At 47.7% G+C, this 24,267-nt stretch overlaps 2 protein-coding genes across 2 annotated transcripts; both read left to right on the forward strand.

Moving 5' to 3' along the window:
* Positions 1–2,790: 2,790 nt before the first annotated feature.
* LOC121835704 (protein-tyrosine sulfotransferase 1-like) lies at positions 2,791–8,781 on the forward strand. The gene is made up of 3 exons (XM_042290154.1): positions 2,791–3,053; positions 7,421–7,660; positions 8,764–8,781. Exons 1-3 carry the CDS (start codon positions 2,913–2,915, stop codon positions 8,779–8,781), a joined length of 399 nt encoding a protein of 132 aa, XP_042146088.1. The 5' UTR covers positions 2,791–2,912.
* A 4,387-nt stretch (positions 8,782–13,168) lies between these two features.
* LOC8033988 (protein-tyrosine sulfotransferase 2) lies at positions 13,169–18,955 on the forward strand. The gene is made up of 3 exons (XM_029967244.2): positions 13,169–13,421; positions 15,063–15,313; positions 15,848–18,955. Exons 1-3 carry the CDS (start codon positions 13,170–13,172, stop codon positions 16,200–16,202), a joined length of 858 nt encoding a protein of 285 aa, XP_029823104.2. The 5' UTR covers position 13,169; the 3' UTR covers positions 16,203–18,955.
* Positions 18,956–24,267: the final 5,312 nt, after the last annotated feature.

Here is a 24,267-nt window from a genome sequence, read left to right on the forward strand (position 1 = left end):
CTGAACATAATTATTTAATTTCTTTTTACGGTTTCACCTAAATACTTACAAAAAAAAAAAAAACGCAAAGAAAAACATGGCTTGACGCCTAAAACACGGAAACAATTGAAGTGTAATTTCTTTAAGACTTGGGAAGTAGTAATGACTAAAGTAACAGCGTTACTTGAAATAGTAACATAAGTACGTTACCCGTTACTGTGTCAAAAACGTAACGAGTAGGTTACTACGTCACTGAAAAAAGTAACGCATTTCTGGTAACGCCGTTACTTGTAACTTAATTGTTACCGCCAAGACTGCAGAACGGACAGACCTTTACTGGTTGTAATGCCTTGTGGTCATGAGGGTATGAAAAATATCATACCTTGACTTGAAGACGCTCTGTGTATTTAATCGATTAATGAATACACACACTTCCGCAGACCCACAGTCTGCTAATCCCGCCGGCAGTGCGGAAACCGACTCGAAGTAATCGTAGGCCTCGAGAGACTTGTACGCCTGCGCCGTGTCGGCCGTGAACTGGCTTGGCGAAGAAACTAAATAAACGAAGACATGAGCCGCCGACTTCCGTGGCAGCAAATTTACGTCGGAAGTCCAGCAGCTAGGCCTCTTTTACGGCGTACGGATCCTCGTAGGCAACGCCGTCCAAGCACAGTTTGTTTCGATACCGCTACCGTTCAGGCTCGGGCAACGAGCTCAAATAGTCGAGCATAGCATACGACATACGTTATGAGGAAACACGACACACAAATAAAGATACAAGCGTCCCTACAACGTCAACAACGAGCGCACGCCATAGAGCTCGCTGGCGAAAACACGGAGAGCCGAGCTGCTTTTGCCCACATAGCTACCGCGCATGCGCGGCCTTCCGGCCGTGTTGGTAAACAGAGCCGCTCCGCGTGTCGGTCTATACGAAAAATTATATCGAGCTCCAAACTCGTTACAATTATAAATAATTGAGATATTTTCGGTTTTTGCAAAAAGCCATTTTTCGTTTACTTCTAACCTTTTTACTTGATAGCCCATAAGGCCTAGAAATACTATATATAATTGTAATGTTTTAGTTGTATTTCGGGGATCACCAGTTAAATAATCCAATTTCGGGCCTGTCACTCAGTCCTCGGTTCTGTAGAAGTCACCGATGCAGTGAAGCGTGTTCTACTACAATATCTAATTTATTAAACTGAAGTTACGTGGCCAAATTTAGAACATCGACGGAGACACGACGTCGGCTTCTGTCCCGGCCGCTGCGTGGTCCCAAGTCGTCCCCTAGTCACAGGCTCGGGCGTGGTCTTGGGTGCGCCCTCCCCTCCCGGCACCTCGCCGCAGCGTATCGCTCCGTTGGCCGAAGGAAGAGCGGTGGTCCCCCACGGCAGGTCGGGTATCGGACCCCGCTGCGCACGGGGTCTTCCGAGAATGCCGTCTGGGGGACGTGTTGATGGACAAGAACGCGGCCTCCGCTATGGCTGACCGCCGCACCACCACAGTTCGACTATGCTGGATTCACCGCAATGCTACTGATGGCCTCAATAATAACAGTTTTTTTTTTTTTTTACACCTTGCTTTTTGTTTTACTATAAGTGGAGTGAAGGCGATGCTGAAAGCACGAACGCCTTGTCTTTAACGACGCTTTCATTTCAGCAGCGCGCGTGCATATCATGGCTGCCCAAGGAGTCGCGCTCTCTCTTGTAGCTTCTCCTTTGCTCGCAGTTAAAGGGTCATGAAACGAAAGCGAGTTGGAATGTTCATAATGGTCCTAGACTGTCCCGAGTATAATCGAACAGACCGCCACTGATTCAGAAGCTTCTTCGTCGGAGTGAAATTGCGAGGATAGAAGGGGACTATTTCTTTCTGTCTCGCCTTCGCAAAGCTTGACGTAATGGTGGGATCGAAACCACCCGCCTGACGACAGTAGAACGCGGCTCATGGATTGGACGCGTGGGCTGCGTGACCACTCGACGTTGGCTCGTAACAATCAGTGCCTCGGCTGACACTCGGGTAGTGGCTCGTGTCCAACCACCGCGGTGATGCGAATAGCCGAACTTTGCCAACCCTAGGGTTCAAGCACGGGTTTTCTACTTTGCAAACCCTAGGGCGTGGCTATGATTAACGTTGGCGGCAAAGGATAGGCACCAGGTTACGTGGCCGCTTGTTCTGGTTCCGAGTTGAGGGTGATGAACTGTGCTCATGTTTCTCGAATTTTTTCGTCTACCTGCCATTGCCTACAAAGAAAAATTAAGGCAAGGTTATTGAGTCATTAACGTTAGGAAGTGATTCTAAGTAGTATACGTAGCAAAAGTCGAAAAATCGGTTCATTGTTGTGAACATTAAACGGAGTACTATAAAGCTTCCCATTTTCGAATTTAATCACTGGAATTACTGAAATTTGTGAAAGACAAAAGACACGCTTTTGTTGGACTCGCAAACACAGAATTTCCGAGGCGCCGTACCTCCCAATGCACTTGCGTGTAACCACGACCACGCTGCGCTTAGATCGAGTTTCCACAACGTGCAACTTAGTCGGCGCGTTGCTGTTAATCGACATACTCAAACCCGAGACGGAGGCAAAAAAAAAAAAAAAAAGACAAAACACAACGTCTTAAGAGACGTTTTGTTGGTCCCTCTTTTTGCCTCCGGTTCCTGTATGTCGGTTAACAACCAGCTCGCCTTCCTAATAGCGTTGTGTGGCTGTTACTTGGGAACACGACGACATTCGCTGCTGACGTCGTACCAAGAGAGTGCATATCGGTGTCGCGTTCTGAGAGTGTTCGTCTCCCTTCTCCCGCAGTGTTCCCGACACGAGACTGGGGGCCTCTCGGACCACGCGGCGTGTCCTAGCCCGAGGTAGCCGCTGAGCCGCCGGACCGAGCTCGGAGCCCAGCGCGCGCCGACAGCCTCCCGAGCGCGCTTGCAGGATGCGTGGCATGGTGGCGCATCGGCTGACTCGGCGCTGGTTCCTGCTCAGCGCCCTCTCGCTCTTCGGCCTCGTGCTCCTCTACTCGCTCCTGGGCTCCTGTCGACAGAGGGCCTCCAACTTCACCTACGTCTCGCCCGACGTGAGTCCTTTCCCCTCTCCTGCGCCGACCCGAGTCTCCGTGAACGGCATCTAAATGTCCGGCGCGGCTATTCACGCCTAGAGCTCCCATAGCTGAGTCCACGGTCATTCAGCGCGTGCTAACGGCGAGCTTCCCGAGTTCTTTTGCGACGTGCCTTCCACGCCACCGAGACTGCCGGTCCTAGCAACCTATAGGTGCGAGCTTATTCCGAGCACGCGCTCTGCATAAAGTTGCGGGATCGTGGGAAAGTAGCGCTATTGCCTTCCTTGCCTGCTAGCCGGACACTAGCAGATACGTACAGACGACGCAACCTCGCAAGGTGATTGGTTGATCGGCCTCAGTTGCTATGGCAATCGTCATTTCGGTCCATTCAACTCTTCAAAACTTCGTAAGGGTCGTTCTGAACCATTCGCGCCGAGATCGTTACGGAGCATCGTCGTACTGAAAGCGTTCCTCGCTAATATATGAACGACTTTGTGCTCTACATGCAATACACTTATCAGCCACGCTTATGTACACATGTTTCTTACAATGGTGTTGCTCCTCTCGCGTATTTAAAGACGGGAACATTATTTTTCGATGCCGCCAAGACCCGCGCCGCAGGTGGTGGCGTTGCGAAGACGTGCTCTCGTTTCGCCGCTCTGTGAAATAACAAAATATCGGTATTCAAAAAAACGTATGTGTAAAGCTACCCGTCACCAGCGAAATCAGATCGGCTCACCCGGAATGGAGAGGTCGAGGGGAGACCGCTCATTCCATGAACCAAAATCTGGACCATACTGGGGGAAGAGGAACTTGGCGCTACATTTCCAGGGTCCAATGACATATTAGTTCTGAACAGCGCACTCAAATATGGCGACTACTGAACCCCGTTTCACCTTGAGACGTACCACGGAGGACGCTACGGGCGATTTAAGCCAGTCCAGTGCCGCGTGAGGGTCACGTGACCTTCGGGTGGGGGAGCAGATGGAGTTGAGAGACTTGTAGATTTGTATCAGCCGCCCTCGCAACGATCTCGGCAACCCGCTACAAGATCAGGATTTCCGCAGGCAGGGCTAGCGGCTCGCATGCGCAGTAGCGGCGCCTTCGCCGTGAACAGCGCAACAAAAAGGCAAAAACGGTCTACTAAAAAAAAAAAAAAATAAAATAAAACGGTCACATTTTTTTTTTTTTTTTTTTTTTAGAGTAGCGGCATTTTATTTCACGGTTTCCTCGCGTGCACCGCCATTTTATTTCCTAGTGCGTAGCGGGTGCTATTGGCGATCGTCGAAAATGCAACTTCCTGGGCTTTAGGTGTGGCGTCAAGAACCTCCTGGCGAAATCGTTTTACGCTCTCGCGGACTGCTCTAACGTTTGTCTAGGACGGAAAACCATTTCCCGCGATTTCGGGTAACGCTTCGGTTAAGTATTGACAATGCGGCTTACCCAGTGTTAGGAAGTAGATTAAGTACATTGTAATTTAAGTACTCTTCAAGTAGGTTTAGAAAACTTTTGCTTTACTTGGAAGTACATTATCTGAGCGTGTACTTGTAGCTTACCTACACGCTTTTTCCGGTACTTTACGAGGAAAGTACGACTCCCGACTTTAAAGTACATTCCCCAAATTTAGTCTCGCTGAATTTGTATCACAAAAGGGATACTTCGCCAACTCCTAAGAAATGCCGGGAGGGATGTCCTACTTCCACCAGAAACGCGATCAGACGACGCATCGCTCTGTTAGGAACGATGCGGCATATCGTTCAAATGGCGTATCGTCGTGTGAAAACGCGCTATCGTCTTTCCAGACGTTATCTGGTCATTTCTTCGAGTGAAATAATGGCAGCTCTAAGACGGATACAAACATGTGCCTTATAAGTTCACTGTGTTAAATAGTTCATGAGCGAGAGTAAAATAATTATTCTGTGGCCAAAGACTTTGTCCAGTAGTCGCCGCCGTTTCCCATAACAGATGCACCCCCCATTACCTTTAGAACAATACATACCAGCTTAAAAAAAACACTCTATATGTAGACGAAAGTGCACCACGAAAGATTGTGTAAAAGGACTTTTGCTTTACTTAGAAGGTGAATTTCATACATAGTACTTTACTTGAAGTACATTGCGCCCGGTGTACTTACTACTTTACTCGAAGCAAATAACCTCTCACTTACTTTGTACTTTAGTTCGAGTACTTTTTAGATGTACTTCACCCAACACTGTTAAGATTCTGGACGGAGGCAAAAAAGGACGAACAGAACGGAAAAAAAAAAAAAAGAAACCCAACGGTTTTAATGTGCCGAATAACGACCAGCTCGCCTGGCTATCGAACACCAACCACCCTGTTTACAACCAAGCCCGCGTTTGCCCACACCGGGTGTGGGCACTGCACGCGCGCAGAAACCACATTCGCGTGAGGCGAAGCTTCCGCGCATGCGCAGTGCCGACAGCAGCGCCACCGCAGTGGCGGGACGCCAGAGAGTAACGCTGTCTTCAGTCAACAATGTATTACTTCCTTTCTTTTCCTGTCAACCGTGGGTTGCGCAAAAAGGTTTCTCCCTGGCACTCTCTTCTCCGCAAGACGAGCGTGTCAAGCGGGAAAGCACGCTTGCGGGTTTTCAAAGCTGCGGAGAAGACAGCGTATCCCTGACGATCTCTTCTCCGCAAAGCGAGGGTGCGAAGCGGGAAAGCACGCTTGCGGGTTTCCCGAGCCGCAAAGGTTTCGCTGTTACAAAATTCCTCCTGCCAGCGCTCGTCCTGGCGAAACGTAACTTTGTAATGAGGTGTATTTTGCGGAAGCATGTATGCTGCTAAAACGTGATGAGCTAGTTTCGCTCTCGTAATATCGATACATTCCATCGGAATGCCATAATGAAAGCGGTGGCGTCGACGACGGTTGCCTCTGACAACTCGCGGTTTTGCTCGATTTCGTTCTTTGTTTGCGCATAAAAGAACCCAATTTCTTCTAAAACGAGGTTTTCCGTTTGAAATAAAAGCTTAAACGGCATTTTCAGGCTATAATAACTGAAACTAAAATCGGGGACGCATTTTTCCAGTTGACGCTGCGGTGGCGCCATCTGTTGGATGCATTGAACGTATGTTTGGTTTCTCCTTGTCTTGCGCGGTTTTTGAAGCCGTTTGAGCACTTCGCAAGCGCGTGGCACCTCATATTTTTTAATGTTGTGAAGATAGAGCGGTAACAGGGCTGTAAAATTACGGGGAATCGGATAACTCGTAGTTAATTACTTTTATCGAAATAAAGGCAAGCATGCAGGTGAGCTGGTTCTCACAGACATATTGTAAACATGGGCCATTGAGGGAGAAAAGGGGGGGGGGGGGGGGGGGGCAAACATAAGCGCAATGAGTTAAGTACTGATTCACATGCCCCATTCTTAGGTAGTCCCACAATCAGAACTTAAAGTCTGGGGGGTCTCAGGGGGCCTCGGGCCCCCCACTGATTTAAACGGATGGTCTGAGACCCTCCTCTACAGCCCCAGTATTAGTGAAATGAATATCATATCTAGGAATAAAATAGCTTGTTTTCAGGGATGTGGAATATGTGGATTACCAATTTGAGGGTTGCAGGTACAGCTTGGGCAGAGCCAGCAGTGGGGTTTGTTTTATGTGCATCCATTACATCTCGTAACCCCCCCCCCCTCTTCTTGTAGGGACCCCCCTCAACTTACAGGAGGCTTTAAGTGCCGACGTACAACCTCGGTTTTCTGCAGGGAAGATAATTCTTTTAGCGCTCTTCTTTCCTAAGCTGCGAGGGGGAGCCAGGTTGGGGCAAGGTAAAAAGTGGAGAGGATATGGGAAAGGAGGTGGCAGGCAAAAGTGGAAAGAGCGAAGTGTACGTCGGCCTTTAAGCACTGCCTACAATCTTAGCAAAGCACAACCCGAATATATCCGCAGGGGGACTTATACTAGCAGCAGTCTAAAGTTTCAAAATTTCGTCCAGAATAGATCTTTTCCAAAGCCTGCAGCGCCATCTGCGGCGCCGAAAGGAATTGCGAGAACTCGAGGGATAATTGGTTGTAGCGTACGACAGAGGCGACCCTGGGGGCAACGGCGAGTGGGCGAAAAGAGGCGTGCTACCGCGCTACCCTGTCCCTCCCTTCAGTGTCACGGAGGGGGGGTAAAGGACTTTGTGTGCGGCTCTTTGGAATTTTTGCCGAAAACCTATTCACCTGTTACACGATTCTCGTGCATTTTCAGAACTGTGAGTGTCTGCACTCGTAGATAAACACAAAGCGTGAATTGGTATGTTGAGGGTCTTCGAGACGAGCACATTGAGGAGCTCTAGTTTTTCTCGTTCACAACCCCACGACCTGAAAGTGCGGTACTAACTTTTATTTCTTTTTGTTCCCTGGCTGCTCTGCTTGGTCCGACCAGCGCTACGTGCTGGGCCCGGATTCCCGGCGCTACCCGTACAACAACGACATGCCGCTCATCTTCATCGGGGGCATGCCGCGGAGCGGGACCACGCTGGTGCGAGTTCTGCTGGACGCCCACCCGGACGTGCGGTGCGGCGAGGAGACAAGGGTCATCCCAAGGTTGCTTTCACTCAAGCAGCAGTGGGTCAAGAACCCCACCGAGATGCACCGCTTGCTCGAAGGTGGAATCACCGACGAGGTGGGTTTACCCTGCCCACTTCTCAGCCTTTCTTCTTTTGTTCTGCGTCGATAGCCATTATTCTATTTGTGTTTCGTGTGGGGATGTCATGTCATATGACGTCCAGTTGCTCTGCGATGTCACGGGAAACGCTTCCCTCTAAAGTTAGTTAAGTTGTGACGTCATATGACGTGTAGTGACATCACGCAGAGTGTGACGTGACGTGACACTAAATTTACGCTGTATTTAGCAGAGAAATGATGTCATGTGACATAGCGTCATGTGAGACTGCGACGTCACGTGGCAATTAATTCTCGCGAGATTTAGTGGAGAAAATGTGACGTTGTGTCACGTGACACTCAATTCTTTCGAAATTTAGTGGAGAAATTGTGACTTGATATGACGTGGCGTGACGTCGCGTGAAACTGTGACGTCACCTGATAATAAATTCACACAAGATTTAGCAAACAAATGTGTCCACTAAATTTTGCAATTTAGCTTCACGCGACATACTGGTGTCACATGAACGTGTGACGTTGTGGCCTTGGCTGCCACTGCGGTTCATTTGCAGAACATGGTAAAGAACTGGGAATTTTTTAACGGACAATTGCATTTTAACGGAAACAAACCGAGATTTTGTGTGGTCTGAAAGCATGCCTTCAGGCAGATGTGGAAGGCTGCAGAGTCTGCTGCTTGCCAAATATTTGCTCCTTTCACTAACTGCACGTCTCGTGTCAACACGTTTTGAGTCGCTCCACATCACGCTCCTTGACCTTAGTCTTTGCCTATGTGCATTTTCTGTGTCCTCGAAATAACAAAGAGACAAGAAAAGACGATCAGGAGACGTGTCATATGCCAATTTTGTGTAAGACGGTTTGACCACAAAATCAAAATACGACTGCAATTTGCTTTTTGGTCCGTGATTTTTTTTTTTTTTTGGTCAGAGAAAGTTTTTTTTTTTTTTCAAGTTTAGCTTTTAGTGGGCTGTCCCTTGTTGTGATGGCCTGTTGGAGACCTCTGTGAACAGTCAAATACATTGGCCTTGCCAAGAAAGAGAGAATGCACGCAAGCCAGAGTTCAGACATAGAAGTGGATGTTAAACTGACCTGCGAGAATGTTTTTAGGTGCACTGCAAACATTAAACTTCTCTTTGTGCTCACCCAGTGGAGAGCACGGAAGCGGATTTTGTACTAACCCCACATTCCTGCAGTCACCCATGGCTAAGGAGACTATGGGAGAGCCCTCGATTTCGGTTTGTTCGTTTGTGGCTACGAGGAAAGTAGGGTCGACATTCCTCAGGAAGGAGGTCCCGCTTTTTTTTCCTTTCCAGTTGTAGACCAAATAAAGTAACAAATAGGGACAAACAGTCATTCCTGCATTAGCTATTAAAACGCCTACCATTTTGAGATCAGCTAGCGGTTCCGGTGAAGATCGAGACTCCAGTCAAAACTCGATCTAAGGAAGCCGAGGGGAGGTGCGCATTACTTCGTTAAATCAGGAACTTTGAAAAATAAAAAAAAGTCATTTTTCTGACATTTCGTTTTGTAAATATGAAGTCCTAATGCAGCGGCATCGTGAGAACTACCATGGCATCGATTTTACGTGTTCATGCACTGAAATTTTTAACGGTGCACAGAAAAGTCCACAAAGGGTCAGGCTGCTTGTGCGTGCTAAAAGGAAAACAAGAAAACCTCAGAGCTCAGGGGAGATTTACTTTTTACCAAAGAAGCCTGTCAGCTTCGCCTGCGTGCGCTTTGTCAGGAGTGGATGCACGGACTTCTCGTAGCTTGCGAGCGCATTCAGCGTGTCCTCCGTTCCCTTGTGAGCCCCAGCAAACTGCCTTTGCAGGTCGATAGCATCCATTACCTGAATTGGAGCGGGCACAGGCGCTTTGGCAGTTTCCAGATTGCCAGCATCTTCCGACTCTTTTTGTGCACCGGAGACCAAGTTGCACAATCTCATCATCTAACACCTCCGTCGTGTCAATGTCTGCGTCGGCGTCAGCCCGCACATATTCGGTGAAGATCACATCTTCCGCCACCTCGTCTAGCTGGCAAAGCTCTTCCCAGGAACTGGCCGTGGCCTCTTCCTGGTCGTCTTGAAGGATTGCAGAGCCCAACGCAGCCTCAGCATTGGACATCACAAAACCGGCATGCTTGAAGAAATTTATGATGATTGAGCGCCTGGTTACCCTCCACGCTGCTGACACCATCTCAGTCGCCATAAGATGGTGGCAGCAGCGCTTTTCATCTCCAGGTTCATCAGGAGCTTGTCAGTCACCTGCCGTTTGTATGTGCTCTTGGTGCTATTGATGATTCCCTGGTCCAGGGGCTGAAGGGCCGAGGTTGCATAGGGGGGAAGTAACGCAGCTGCACAATATCAACTGAAGCTTCGGGATGCGGTGGCCGAGTGGTCTAGCGCACACCAGCTCGGAGCACATGGAGCAAAAGCTCGCGCTGCAGAACCCAGAGATCCTGGGTTCAAACCCCACCCTGGCCCGTTTCGATCTGGATGAGCATTGTACCGGCGTGCGGTCGTGTAACACTACTGCGTGATGCACGTTAAAGGCCCCCGGGCAAGTGGTTGTACTGCACTGGCTAAATTGTTCATCTACAGCTGGGAGACTCGTCGTCCATTGAGGCAGACCAAGTTCTAGGCTGCATGAACATGCACACAACCCAATTAATATTATATCTAACAAAAGGCACACCTTCCTTTTCTGCTGGCGCATGTCATCAAACTCCGTGAGCCACTTGAAGAAAATCACGGGACTAATTCAGGCCTTAGTGCTCGCGACACACTGTGCGGATAGTTCCTTGGCCCCTTTAAAGCGCCGTAACTACTCGCTTTTCCCAATGATGAGCAGGACGCGTTTGTCGCTCCCATCCATGTTAGCACAGAGCAAGATAGTAAGCCTTTGCTTACTCTTTTTTTCGCCGTGGCAAGGCTCCCCTTTTTGCGCGAGCATCTTCTTTGGTTGTACTGGTAGAAAAGCCCGCTTTCATCTGCGTTGTACATGTCCTCGGGGGCATAACTTCCAAGAATGTCCAGCACGTTCTCGGATAACCTGTCATCGGCTCCGACTTTTTTAGCACTGGCTGACTCCCCTATCAACACTTTTCCTACAGTTTAGTAGCATTCTTAAAACCGTGGCAGCCAGCTGGAGCTTGCCTTGACTTCGTTGTATCCAAGCAAACACTCGAACCGCGCACTTTCTGCGGCACCGCGGCACTGGTGACTCACCGGTGCCGCGGTGCCGCAGAAAGTGCTCTGTTTCTTGGAAATGCCAATTGGAAATAAATTGGAAATAAAGGAAACCACCAATCTGAACAGCCAGTGGAACGGCCCAGGAATAGCCAGCCGGTACTAAAAGCACCACCGATGTCCGACTCACTGTCCGCCTCCGCTACTAAGACACGAGTGCGTCTCACAGCGGGTCGGACGGCCACTGTATGGCAACCATGAACCACACAGCCCCGTTGCAGTGTTCACTTTTATATCCCTCGGCTCCCCTGGAGACCACCCCCGCCATCCTGAGGGGCGCCTACCTACTTGGGAAGATACGAGGGTTCCCCACTTTTATGTCAGACCTTCACCTTGTATGGATGCCTCGTCTCGGATCACCACGCAGCGTCCCACGTCCCGCGTCACACGTCTCGATCTCACTTCACCCACTCCACGTCCTACTCCCCACATGTCAACACGCTTCACGTCACACTTCCATCCATTTTCAGGTCAGGTCGTCACACGTCATGCATCCACACATGTCATGTCAACACGCTTCACGTCTCACTTCCATCCCTTTTCAGTTCAGGTCGTCACACGTCATGCGTCCACACATCTGGGTCGTTCCACATCATGCGGGCTCACGTCGTCCCCATGTCTCACGCCACACGTCACACGCCGCGCTCCCCGCCTCAGGGACTCCGTCCTCCAGCGGTGAGAGCTAGGGTTTCCAGGCCCTTTTTGTCCCCCCCCGTCCACGTAGGGAACCCCAGTGCTAGGGTTCCCCACCCCAGGTGGGGGGGTATAGCATGCGACACAAAGGCACCGCTAGCGCCATCTATAGTAAGTTACAGGTTAAGAAGGTAGCGGCAAATGCCCCTCAAAGGGTATCATATATCCCTCCGCCGCCTCCGTATCCAATAGCGTCCCATCGTTTCCGTGATGTCGCGACCAACGTGCGAGGAGGGTCTTGCCTTTCTGTACATATTTGCTTTATCTTTCAACTTTGGCTTAGCATTGTGGAAGCCACGAAAGGGACATTAGACTTTTTCCCCTCCGATGGAAACAAATACGACTTTCGGGGATTAGCTTCCCCCTCCGATGGATACAAAGGCTGCTTTCAGGGGCTCGGTTTCCCCTCCAATGAATACAAAGGTTGCTTTCTTAAAAAGTGGGGGTCGAAGACAAGTTGGTACCACTCTGTGTCCATTATCTATCCATTGAAGTGGAACAAGGAGCGTTTCCAGTGAACTCTTATTTCGACTGCGGAGGGATTTGAAACGGGCGCATCACGCTTGTGAGAGGAGCTTCTCCTACCTTCTCGACTTGTAACCGACTATAGTGTGGATAGTCGATTAAAAGCCATGCGGAGAATCCATGCATGCTCTGTGCAGTTTTGTTTTGTAGGGTACCTCCTGCCCCTCGATTTTACCGCTGGCATGCGAACGGCCAGCTTTGATCCATCTGGGCAGTATAAATTTAGAATGACTTTCTTTTTGCGAATAATTTTTTCGTGAATACTTCACTAAATCGGGTTTGAGGGTCAATTTACTTCGTTATTTCAAGTTTATATAACCATTAAGCCCTATGGGAAACTTCGGAAGAAACACATTTTGTTCGTTAGATTGGGAAATTCGTAAGATCGGGGTTCGTTAGATCGGGGTTCGTTAAATCGAGTTTTGTCTGTATATAAAGGCGGAAACGAAGACAGCTTGAAGCCAATCTGACAACTTTTTCATGCTCTTAAAATATACACTGCCAGCATTTGTAATGCATTTGCAGCTGCAGTGCTTGCTCTTTCTGGTCTTTCCTTCTAAGTCCACCTTTTAGGCATTATTTTTCTCAAAATTTTAGTTGAAGGAATTGATTTTTTTTTGTCTAACTCCCAATATTAAGCACTCTCAAATTTGTATACTTCTCAAGTTACTTGTAGTCCTACCCATACTTTCCCCAGCATTTCATCCGATTTCCAAAACAAACTAAAGTGGCGAAGCGGACGAGTTGGTTCATGACTTATAAAATTTGAACGCGCTAACAAAGACGAGAACAAAAAAGGGAGGCGAACAGGACGAGCGCTTACAAAACAAAGCCCGACAGGGTTTCAGACTGATTAGCAACATGCTGCGATCCTGGGGTTCATCCAGGATTATCAGTCTGGTGGTGTCAAAACTTTCTGGGTTGGATTCTTGGTGGGGGGGGGGGCAGTGTATTTTATAGGTTTGTGTACTTTATGTTGCAAATTAGTATGGAGGGGGCAGAGTGTTGGGGACTCAGCCTGGGGGAATGTTAAAAGTGTGTTTGGGGGATGTATGTATATCGCTGCTGCCTGCCCGATGTTGTCCATTCTCCGGGTCCCCTGCAGGTGCTGGATGCGGCGATGTCTGCCTTCATCTTGGAGGTGATAGTGCGCCACGGCAAGCCCGCCCCACGCCTGTGCAACAAGGACCCGTTCACCCTTAGGGCGGCGGTGTACCTGCACCGGCTCTTCCCCAGGGCTAAGTTCCTGCTCATGATCCGGGACGGCAGGGCGGTCGTTCACTCCATCATCACCCGCAAGGCACGTTGCCCTTTTTCCAGCCTCTGGCTCTGCCTCCGGTCAATTGCACCCCGAGTTTGATATTCGGTTCGTTGGTGCTATTGTGCTTACACGATTCTAACGCTCACTTTTTCCGCCAAAATTGGTGCCCAAAACTACATGCGCGTTACAATCGAAACAAAAACTGATACTCAAAAGAAAAGTGCAATACTCTGGAAACGGTGGCTAGACCCATTGCCATCGTTACCGTTTGTTTACATTTGCCATTTTGGTATCCGTGTCATGCGCATTCTCTCGCGTCTACGGACTCATGTCTGCCGTTTTAAGATGAAGAAACAAAACAAATTCCACTAGGAGGTTTTATTTATACGAAAGTCCATCATGCTGGCAGGGAAAGATAATAACAGGGCCACACTGCGTGGCCTCGCAATCGTAGCGACCCGACGAGCTCACAAAGTGTTGTTTGGAAGGCGACTCTCTTGGAGGCGATGGTCGCACACTCGGACAAGTGTAAGAAGCGCGGAATTTAAAACATTTGAGACGAAAGCAAGGATTACATCTTTAGACAGAGAAGAACCATTGTCAGATTCTGACAATGGCAACTAGTGCACAGTATTTTTTTGTAGCGTAAGCTACACGGCCGAGGTTGAGCAGTTTCGCGTGGCTCCTGGAGAGCCGTGCTGCGGATGCGCGAGGAGCAGTGACGGAACGGGCAGGACTGGTATGGCGCCTAGGTCAGTCCCCGATGCACGCGCCGCGTGCATGCACCCGCTTGAGATCATGGCTCGCGCTGTCTGGTTGTTCTGGGCGGCAGCTTGGTTGCCTGATACATAACAACACGGCGCACAGCTGGCCAAACCAATGACGGGCATCTGGCACGCTCCATCAGAGGACTGAGGATTAATTTGGACCGCCCGGGGATTTTTTGACGTGCAACCGAAAGCTCGGTTACACGATGCCTCCTCCGCAATAAGAAAAGCGGAGAAGCTTAACTCATTGGATCCTGAAGTAGTCACATAATACGTATACTGTGTCTCTGTCATTGAAGCAGCAGTAAGCATGATAATCAAGCTAATCCTAGACAACCAGGAAAGCTAAGAATAACCAGCTGAACCTAAGCTTACGCTACATATATCCTGGCATAGCCGAGCTATTTGTGTTGGTAGGCGTTTCATAAAATCTGTTTTATAAGGTGTGTGTTCAATCTTCTTTATTTTAGCTGCATGCTAGAATCTGCAGCAATTTACTTTTTGAATATCTGGAAGCAATATCTTGCTTCGCGTCAGAATTGGGGGCGCGTTAGAATCGTACAGACACGGTAATTTGGAACCATTGAATCATCTATATCCTTTCGTCTGCCTTTTTAAACGAGAAACATAGCTCCCTTCACATCTTTTTTTGTTGCTGTGCTAGGTAACATTTGGAACATGCATCAGTCAATGGCACAGAGGTTCTAAAATAATACCTAAACGGGAAGAACACTTTACCTAGGGACTGGGAAAGCCAAGGAAATCTGGGAAGTTGGGAGCCCTCTAGGGGAATACCGGGAACCCCTGAGGGTACGCTGAAGAACCCGTGGGCTCCCAGGAAGCCCATTTGAGAAACCCTGGTATACATATTTGAAAAGAGTTGAAGGGCTAACATCAGGTTAATTTTTTGCAGGTGACCATCACAGGCTATGACCTGTCAGACTACCGTCAGTGCCTGAAGCGGTGGAATGCAGCCATGACTTCGATGTATGCCCAGTGCCAGCAGCTGGGGCCAGGGCTCTGCCTGCCCGTGTACTATGAGCAGCTGGTGCTTCACCCCCGTGCGTGGATGCAGCGTATTCTGGCCTTTCTCGAGGTGCCCTGGAACGACTCGGTGCTGCACCACGAGCAGCTCATCAACCAGTCTGGCATTGCTCTCTCCAAGTGAGCACACTGTTATCATTGTGGTTGTCAATTCAATGCGACATGCTCGAAAATGACTACTATAAAGCAGTGTATCCTATTAACGCTTCTTTGCAATTAAATTGTGCACAACCAGAAGTTTTAGTTCCACTGCATCTGAGCTTCTGCAGAGGAAGTGCCGTATGAAATTAGGAATAAATGCAGTTAAATGTGCACTTGCAGATTTAGCTACAATAAGAAGGAAAAGTACTAGTACATAAACATTACTATTGACAAGTTGTAAATCTCTGGAGATATCTTTCACTTGACCCGTGTCTGGCCCTATCCATCTGTTAGAAACACATTATACATGAGGCCTTGGGACAACATGAAATGCCATAGAATCTTGCTACCAAGGCTATACATTGGGTGATACAGGTCTCTATAGCATCTAATTCACATTCTTGTTTCCACAGTTTCTTTGCCTTTTGTGTTTTGACCTTTCTATTACCTTTTGGGCTTGCAATGCCTGCCCAGCCTTGCTAATGCAGTGACTTACCACATTCTCATGTCCAGACTGGAGCGGTCGACGGACCAGGTGATCAAGCCCATAAACCTGGGGGCCTTGAGCAAATGGGTGGGCCACATCCCAGAAGACGTGGTTCGGGACATGGCCAAGGTTGCGCCGATGCTGGCGCAGCTGGGCTACGACCCGGCCGCCAATCCTCCGGACTACGGGCAGCCAGACAACTTTGTCCTAAACAACACGCTAGAAATCAAGAAGAAGATGGAGGAATGGCAGGCGAGGGAAAGGGAACTAGAGGAGCACAGGGAACTCATCAAGCAGTCCATTGCCAAAAAGAAGGCAGCGGTTCCAGATGGTGTCATCAACGACGCCGTTGCGGAAAAAGCACTGGCTGTCGAGAAGTGATGGGGCTCTTACCTTTCTCGGGTTGCTAGGGGACAAGGGGTCTGGTGAAACAGGGTCGGGATGACTTGTTTCTGCATGTGTGAACTTCGTGGTGTGTGGTTGTGCAGCGTAGCAAGAAGCGGTATGACGGCAGTGGGATGAGGCCCGAGGCACAGGTATCTGCGACAATATGGGCATTGCGCACATAGTTTTTGCAGTGCCATGTGCTACGATGCATGTGTGTGTGTCAAACCTTCACGGAACTGTTTTGTGTGCAGCCTGCCAGTGTGTGAAAGCGAACTAGGAATTCAATTAGGGTCCACCTACACATCTACATAGACATTGGGATCTTCATAATGTCAAGAAACTCTTGAGTGAAACCATCGGTACTTGCAACAAGTGAGAGTTATCTAGACAATCGAACCGGACAAGGGGAACACTTGTGGTACCATCCCTTATTTCAGTCAGAAGGATAGCCCAGTTTGAGCTGTGGCAAAAAGATGTCACCACGAAATGTTGCTATGCCTTCAGGACCTCTTGAGAAACATGGTAAGCAAGTGTAGCGATTTACCTGAACTATTTCCAGCTGTGGTGTGTGCGGGCTCAAACATCCAGCTGAGAATGTTGCCACAATGACGATGCATGAATGGCATTTGGCAGCATTGTGTTCAACGAAGACATTGGCAGCCATCGGCCGCATCTAACTGCAACCGTGAGATTTGTGGTAACTGTGTGGAACACCACCCTTGTGACAAACGTGCGGTTTGAACTTTGTAAACCTCAAGTGGTGCCTGTTTCAGCTCAAGTGTGTTGAGGGGAAGCACAGCTCCCAAGTCTTTGATACAGTGATATCTGTTGCATATGTCGTGTTTTTGCTTTGCTGCTAGGGTAACAAAGAGTGTGCACATGCCCAAACTAGTGTGCCCATATTGAGTTGTAAATGTAGTAAAGACATTGATGAGGTGGCACAAGCATCATAAGAGAAATAATATAGGGACTGTTGGACATCAAAACAACTCGCATCAAACACGTGTGAGAATAAGTCACTGTCTTTTTTCATTTACAAACGTCATAGGCCTTCTGACAAGTGTGTCACTTTTCAGGAAACATTCTATTTTATGTTCAAGTAACAGGAACCTCCACATTACAGTTGAGGTGTGTGTGCATCGGCTGTCAAACGATCTCCGAATTGGGCGGCGTTGTACCATGAGAAGGATTGCATTTTCTTTTCGTTTCTAAATTAATCATGGGCAGGCCTGTAGTCTCTAGTGGAATACATCAAAGTTCTCAAATGCCTCGAGGAAGTGATAAGCGAATCTTTGGGCGAGGAGCTGTTTCATGCTGTGTTGACAGCTCTCTTCTATATGGTATGTTGCAACATCATCTATTTGTACTCATCGTTATGTGCTCTTTTAACATCATTTAATTTTTTCTTTTAATTTCTGGGAGTGAGGGGGCTGGGTCTGGTGATTGGATGGTTTGAAGACTGTTTAATTTGTGTTGCACATTTTTTTTTTTTTTTTTTGTAAAGTAGTCTCAATTTTTGCAGCAGCTGTTCACAATACCATTACTGCACAATCGAGAAAGGGTGGTGTCTGATCTTGTCAGGGTTTGAAGGTAGCGCTTTTGACTTGCTGGGTGTTTAGTCGTAAAAAAACAAAGTGTGAAAAAAAAAGAATTTTTGCTTAACAGCTAGGGTACAGTTAATTAAAAAATGCTGTAGAAGCATGTAGCATTAGTAAAGCCCTCATTTAGTGTATGACAGTTTCATAAGCAGCCATTTTGGACATTATACTAAAAGTCATTTGTGTGCATGTGAGTATTCAGTTTAGACAATTTGTAGACACTCAGATGAAGGTCAGAACACACATGCAGCGAGCTAGCTGTTAACAAGGAATATAGAGCTTTTCACAATCACTGGTGCCAACTTCGTTTGTGTACTAACATAGGGAATGTTGATGCGGCTGGAAAAAAGCCTGAAGGACGACACTGGCAGAAAGGAAGCTCAATGTGTGAATTGCACGGGCATCATCATCAAGGTCAACCACAGTTTTGGGGCAGAGTTTTCGGGTGGAAATGACCGCCCTTTATCAAAGTAAATGCACCTGGCAGAATGCATGGGTACTTGCCATTTATAGTACCCGCCCGGCAAGCCAACGGTAGTTATAAAGAAGCCAAACTTTTCAGAACCACGGTGTTTGAGCATTGCCTTTAGTTTTTCCTTGTGTGCAAGGAACCCTTTTTGAAGGACCCATGTTCAGTCAAGATTGAAAAATTTCTACAAGAAAAGTTTTGTCAAAGATGTATGTTTCTCATTCTGTAGCACATGGGCAGTGAGTGCGGATGAATTTTCTGTTTCTTGTTCGGCTTTTGCGTTGGCTAACGTGACCAAATAAGTGCCTTTGTCCCGTAACACGACATATCGTGCACAACTGTGTCATTGCAGTTCTTTTTTTTTTATGTTCGCTCATTGTAAAAAAAAAAAAAAGCTATTCCTCAATTCTATCTGTGGGACCAAAGCACAATGAAACTTCTTTCATTGTCTACATTGTCGGACTGTTTCTCAAGCTCCGCAGAAGGAGCATGTAACTAAAGAAGACGGTGTGCAATGCGACAACTGACGGTTAGTAAAGCGAAAAAAAAAAGGGAAGTGTGTTACATGCCATACGAGTATAAATATATATATATAATATATACAGACACGTATATATTTTGTTGACTGTGTAGTGGAGTAATTTATTGAAGAAACGGCAGTGTCCAAGCTTGAGAAAGTACCTGTTGTTTGTCTCCTTTCTTCTCTGAGCTCGTGCGGCCAAGAACTGCCGAGATATATGATTTCAACATGTCTGTCAAGTCACCTTTACTGATGTTGCCTGACATTCATGTCTACACACCTGGGGCCCTATGCTACACGGCGGGGGCCGCGGGGCCAATCGGAACCAAGGGACCGGGGCAACGTCGTCTGCTGCGATTGGCCAGCGCCGCGCCGCTGACCAATAGCAGCAGACGGCGCTGGAGGTATTGGAATGATTTACTAATGATCTATGCAGAGAGCAAGTTGTCTGCTTGTGCAAAGTTTGCGGTGACGTCAGAACGACGTTAAGCTCTGATAGGCCTCCCGCGCTGAAGCTTTGAACAAACTGTGGCGCCCTCATTTGGGTAGTACAAGCTCACCTGATTGGGCCTCGCACTAGTGGCTCGTTGGTTCAGCTTTTTCCTTTCTGTTGGGTGCTGAAGAATGATAAAAACAGCTTTGGACGTCCGAAATCTGCTAGATTCAACGCCGCAAAACAATCGAAAGTTCCAGGTTAAGGCAACCAGCGTTAGGGTACGCGTCTTTTATCGCTAGGTGGTGACGTCAGAACATCTGGCGTCTGGAGGCTGTCCTTTTTTTTCTTTTCATTTTTACTTTGGAACGCGTAAAATGGCATCTTTGGGATTATGCTCCTAGTATCTGAGATTTGGCTTGTGCTTTTTGCTTCGACGGCGTTCAAACTTGTTTCTTTGTATTTCTCTCATGATCTCGCGTTCCACGCCAGAGCAGGCACTGTTCTACATGCGCGAAAGCAAGTCCTAACAAGTCCCTTTTCGCAGCGCCCCTTGGTCAACGCGGGAGGCCTATTGCCTTTCACTGAAAGGATAGCGGGTAGACTTCAATGGATAGTGGGACTTCAAAGGTAGTGGGTATATGCAGGCACGTAGCCAAGGGGGGGGGGGGGGGGGGGGGGGGGCATGGGGCCTGCCCTTTCCCCGCCCCCACCTCAGAAATCTTCCATTTTGCTGAAACCTCCTCTCCCCCCTCCCCTCGTACAGCATTTCGTCATGGGCGGCCCACCCCCCCAAACAAAATCCTGGCTACGTGCCTGGCTAGATGCCTTGAGGTCTACCCACAATTTATGTTCAATCAGCCAGTAAGAACTCGGCATTCTGACTATCATAGCAACCCCTGTGCGTGAAGCAGACGAATTTGCGCTCCGCATTAACAAAATTTTGTTATTTACCCTGCAGAAAAAATTTATATGAATTTATTTCTGATATGTTTATTGGACACCTTTTTCATATCAGTTTCATATGTCGCATATCAGTTTCAGCTATGCTAGGTACCGCTTAATTCACGTGCTACAAAAATATTTTTATTTGCTCACGCCATCATGTAGATACATTATGCATACCACTAGCATGAGCTGAAGATATACACTGAGCAATATACATAAACGGCACAACAAAAATAAATGCAGCAGCACATCCGATAACTACTTCCGAGCTCTGTGTTTCCGCCTTTTATACTGGTTTTAAGGTACGGATTTTTTTCGGTGACCACCTAAGCAGTAAATAATATTCCCAACATGATGATTTATTTTCAGTAATGTCATTCATCTGAGAGTATTTTGAACGGCCCAGAGGATGAATCTCTTAGTAAAAAGTAAACGCTCATGCCGTAATTATTTGGAAGCCAATAAATCAAGCCGCTTCACTGCGGTTACAAGCCACGTGTTTGCTTGCCCGCGCGGCACGTTCTATAATGAAAAAAAAATATATGAATGTATTTCTGATATGTTTATTGTACACACTGCATATTCTGATATGAAAGTCATCAGTTATCATTTATACCAGTTGGCAGATGTTGCATATCAGTTCTCATATGTCGCATATAGGTTTTTGGGTATTTCATATCAGTTTTATATGTCACATATCGGTTTTTGGACAATTTATATCAGTTTTATAAATGGCATATCAGTTTTTGGATATTTCATATCAGTTCTTATATAGATTCATATATTTTTTTTTCCATTAAGGTATCCAGCGTAGTGTGACGATTAGCCATTGACAAGGCCTGGCCTGCCTATGGCTTGACGAGCTTCTGCGTGTTTGCCGCTTGGGTTGAGATCGGGGATACGATGACGTCAGGCACCGGCCTTGTTTTATAGTTAAGTGTTGGTATAACCCACCTGCACAGACTGCGTTAATTAACTTTCCCAACTTTTTTTTTACAGTGGAGTTGTTAAGTTGTACTTTCTCTAGGATAGTGTCCGGTACCAAAGAAATGTCGACACAACACTCTGGTTACCGCCTTCTCTCATAGATTGCGGTAGCTGTCCAGAGTGTTGTGTTTGCGGGTTGTCTGTTCGCCGCCGTCGCTCATAGATCGCGGCAACCTCTCCAGCCTCGGCAACCAGACAACTGGTTGCTGCCGTCGCTCATAGATGGCGGCAACATTTCTTCGGAGGAAGAAGAGCGGGAACGGAACGAGCGGCGATGTGCGCAGCAGCGCGAATGGTTCCGCAACCGCCGCGAGGCCGTTATGGCCTAAAGTTCGAGCGCTTCAGATTCCCTTGCGATAGAAGAGCAGATCGCTCGCCTGGAAAGTCGCAGCCGAGAACAAAAGCTAAAGCTCCGCTGCTTTTCCTTCTTCTCCAGAGTGGTAAGGCTAAAAGTTTTTAAACATTTTTTTTTTTTTTTAAGTTTAAGGAAAAACAGCTTGTAGATATGTCCCATAGACCGCCGGCAGCGCGATCTTGTCGCTTTTGATAGCTGGTTGCAACCGCCTTCCAGAACTAAGACCTCTTGCCCGTATGCTGCTGTGAAAAAAATATAGCATACAGTTCTTTGCAAAAAACAAAAGAACTGCGAGTGTGCAGGCGATCGCTGCTGATATTCATAATGTAACACCTAAAACAAGTGTGAAAAAAAAAAAGCTTGCAAGACGAAAAAAAAAAGGACAGTGGGAGAATGTAAACTCCTAGTTTCTGTTTGAGTTTCAGACGCCCTCCTACTGTTGTCTTTTGCTCCGACTTTAAAGTTTTTGAACTTTCCGCACCGCAGCCCCAGGTGTTACATTATGATTAACACAGTTCTTGTTCTTCCCCGCACCGCACGTAACGGTCCGGTGTCAAGGCCAGGTAAGCCACGCACGAGCAGGGTGTCGGAACCGTAACCGGAACTGAACCGCTTATTTGCCCGAACCGGAACAAAACCCAAGCCGAAATGTTCGGCGTCATTTTGTAGCTGAACCTGAATTGGAGCTAATCAAAAGAACTGTTCCGAACTCGTTCGCCAAAACTATTCCGTGCGCTGTCCGCCAGAGAATGAGCGCGTTTCAGCGAAAAAATTGCTGTGGCCTAGCTCGGCTATGCCAGGATATACTAGCGCGAGCTTATGCGCACAAAATGAGAGGTGCTATCGAGCGGTTCCGGTGCAGCGTCAGATTTGGCTATTGAGCAACGGAGGCGCACAGTTGGGCACGCGGCGGCGCCAGTGCGTCTGCCGCGGCTATGACGTCACTCCTCTGGAATGCGCAGACCGGCGAGGCGCCCGCGGTGGCGGCAGAGCGCGCGGCGGCTCCGGCGCGCCAGCTGTGCGTCATGTGACGTCACTGCTCCTCGCGCATGCGCAGACCTGCGAGGCGCACGCGGCGGCGGCGGAGCGCGCGGTGGCTCCGGCATGCCAGCTATGCGCCGTGTGACGTCAACTTTGATAGCCACGCGAAACTGCTCAGCCTCGGCCAGTGTAGCTCACGCTACAAAATCCGTGGGTTCATTTCGACCAACTGGTGATCTTTTGACGTCAACCAAAATCTCGGATTGGGCATCGTCAGATTGCGGGCACCTCGGCTGGTATTCGAACCCACCAAATAAGGATTCATAGGCCAGCGCGTTGGCTCAGACCCACTGAGATGTTTTAATTTATCTGTAGTGTTTTGTTCTAATATCATTGCCAGTTAAAAGTCACCGAGGTGACTGGGAAACAAAATATACCAACCGTGAAACGAAATATACGAACCATTCAAGAAAGCCATTGTGTGACCGCGAAAATTATTTTTTCAGTTGATAAATCATTGAAGACTTATTCAAAAACTCGAAGCGCCTCATCGCGGCGCAATATAAATTGTGGGAATCAGAGGGAAGCAAAATCCATACGCGCTGGCATACACGGCGGAGTCGCAACTTGCGAAATCTCTTTCATAATGCCGACTTTGTTTGAATCGTGTTACGCGCACAAAAGCAGCTGTGGTGCACCCGCTGCCTCGCGCTTGTTCCAGGCATCTAACACCATAGCATCTGGCGCTTTTTTTTTTTTTTTTTTGTCTTTCACGTGGCGTTTTAAGAGGCACACGACGACAAATGCAGCTTAAGGGATTCTTGAACAGGTGTCGCCATCGATACTTGGTAATAAGAAACTACAACTTATCGTAACTCAATGAAAAAAGTTTGGGGTCTAATAGTAAACTTTACGCGTAATATGTCGATGCACCATTCGAAATCACAGCTCTAGAAACTGTGATTTCGAATGGTGCTTCCAAAGTAAATGTCTCGTGTTTTTTATTATTTGACGTGATTCCGTTTCTATAGCACGATGATATAACACTATTTTAAAGTTTATTCGTTATTTTAAAATGAACATTCTCTGTACAGTTGGTTGCTTACTTTTTTTTTATTCGTTATATCCAGCTGACTGGTCACGTAAATTATCGTGTACGTAGGGATGTTATAAGTTATAACTCGAGGGGGAAAAAATCAAATTTAGAAACTGGTGTATTAAAATCTAAACAATAAACTAGAAACGAAAAATAATAGTAATTTCGAGACACTAAACTGTAGTTGAAGAATAGCTCTTTAATTTGACATTAACTTTATGACTGTAGATTACATAGGAAGAAAGTTGTCAACCGTCAAAAGAAGAGTCAAAACGGCATTCACGGTGGGGTTGCACCCACTGGCTGCACCCTAACCGGAAACGAAGTTATGGACGCATGTGTCGAGCTGGTCATCACGAACAGCCTGCCATTTCGCTTGATGGATGACTCCGGGTTCCGGAAAATTATCGATCCCGTGCTGAAGGACCTCAAAGATCGCGTCACAATAAATGCCGAAAGCGTCCGGCAGAAAGGCTTTTAAAATGCAGAAATAGAGAGGTCTCTGGGTCCCTTAGGGCACGGTTGGTGTCACTGAAAATCGACTGCGCCACGCGTCTGGAACGCGCAGTACTCGGCGTGAACAACCAATAGGTCGAAAATAGGAAAATTCACCTGCAAACGCTGGCAATTAAAGAAATGTCCGAGCGACACACCGCGGAACGTTTGAAAAGC

This window comes from Ixodes scapularis, unplaced genomic scaffold (assembly GCF_016920785.2).
Source record: "Ixodes scapularis isolate PalLabHiFi unplaced genomic scaffold, ASM1692078v2 PGA_scaffold1__304_contigs__length_218370807, whole genome shotgun sequence".
NCBI classification, from domain to species: Eukaryota; Metazoa; Arthropoda; class Arachnida; order Ixodida; family Ixodidae; genus Ixodes; species Ixodes scapularis.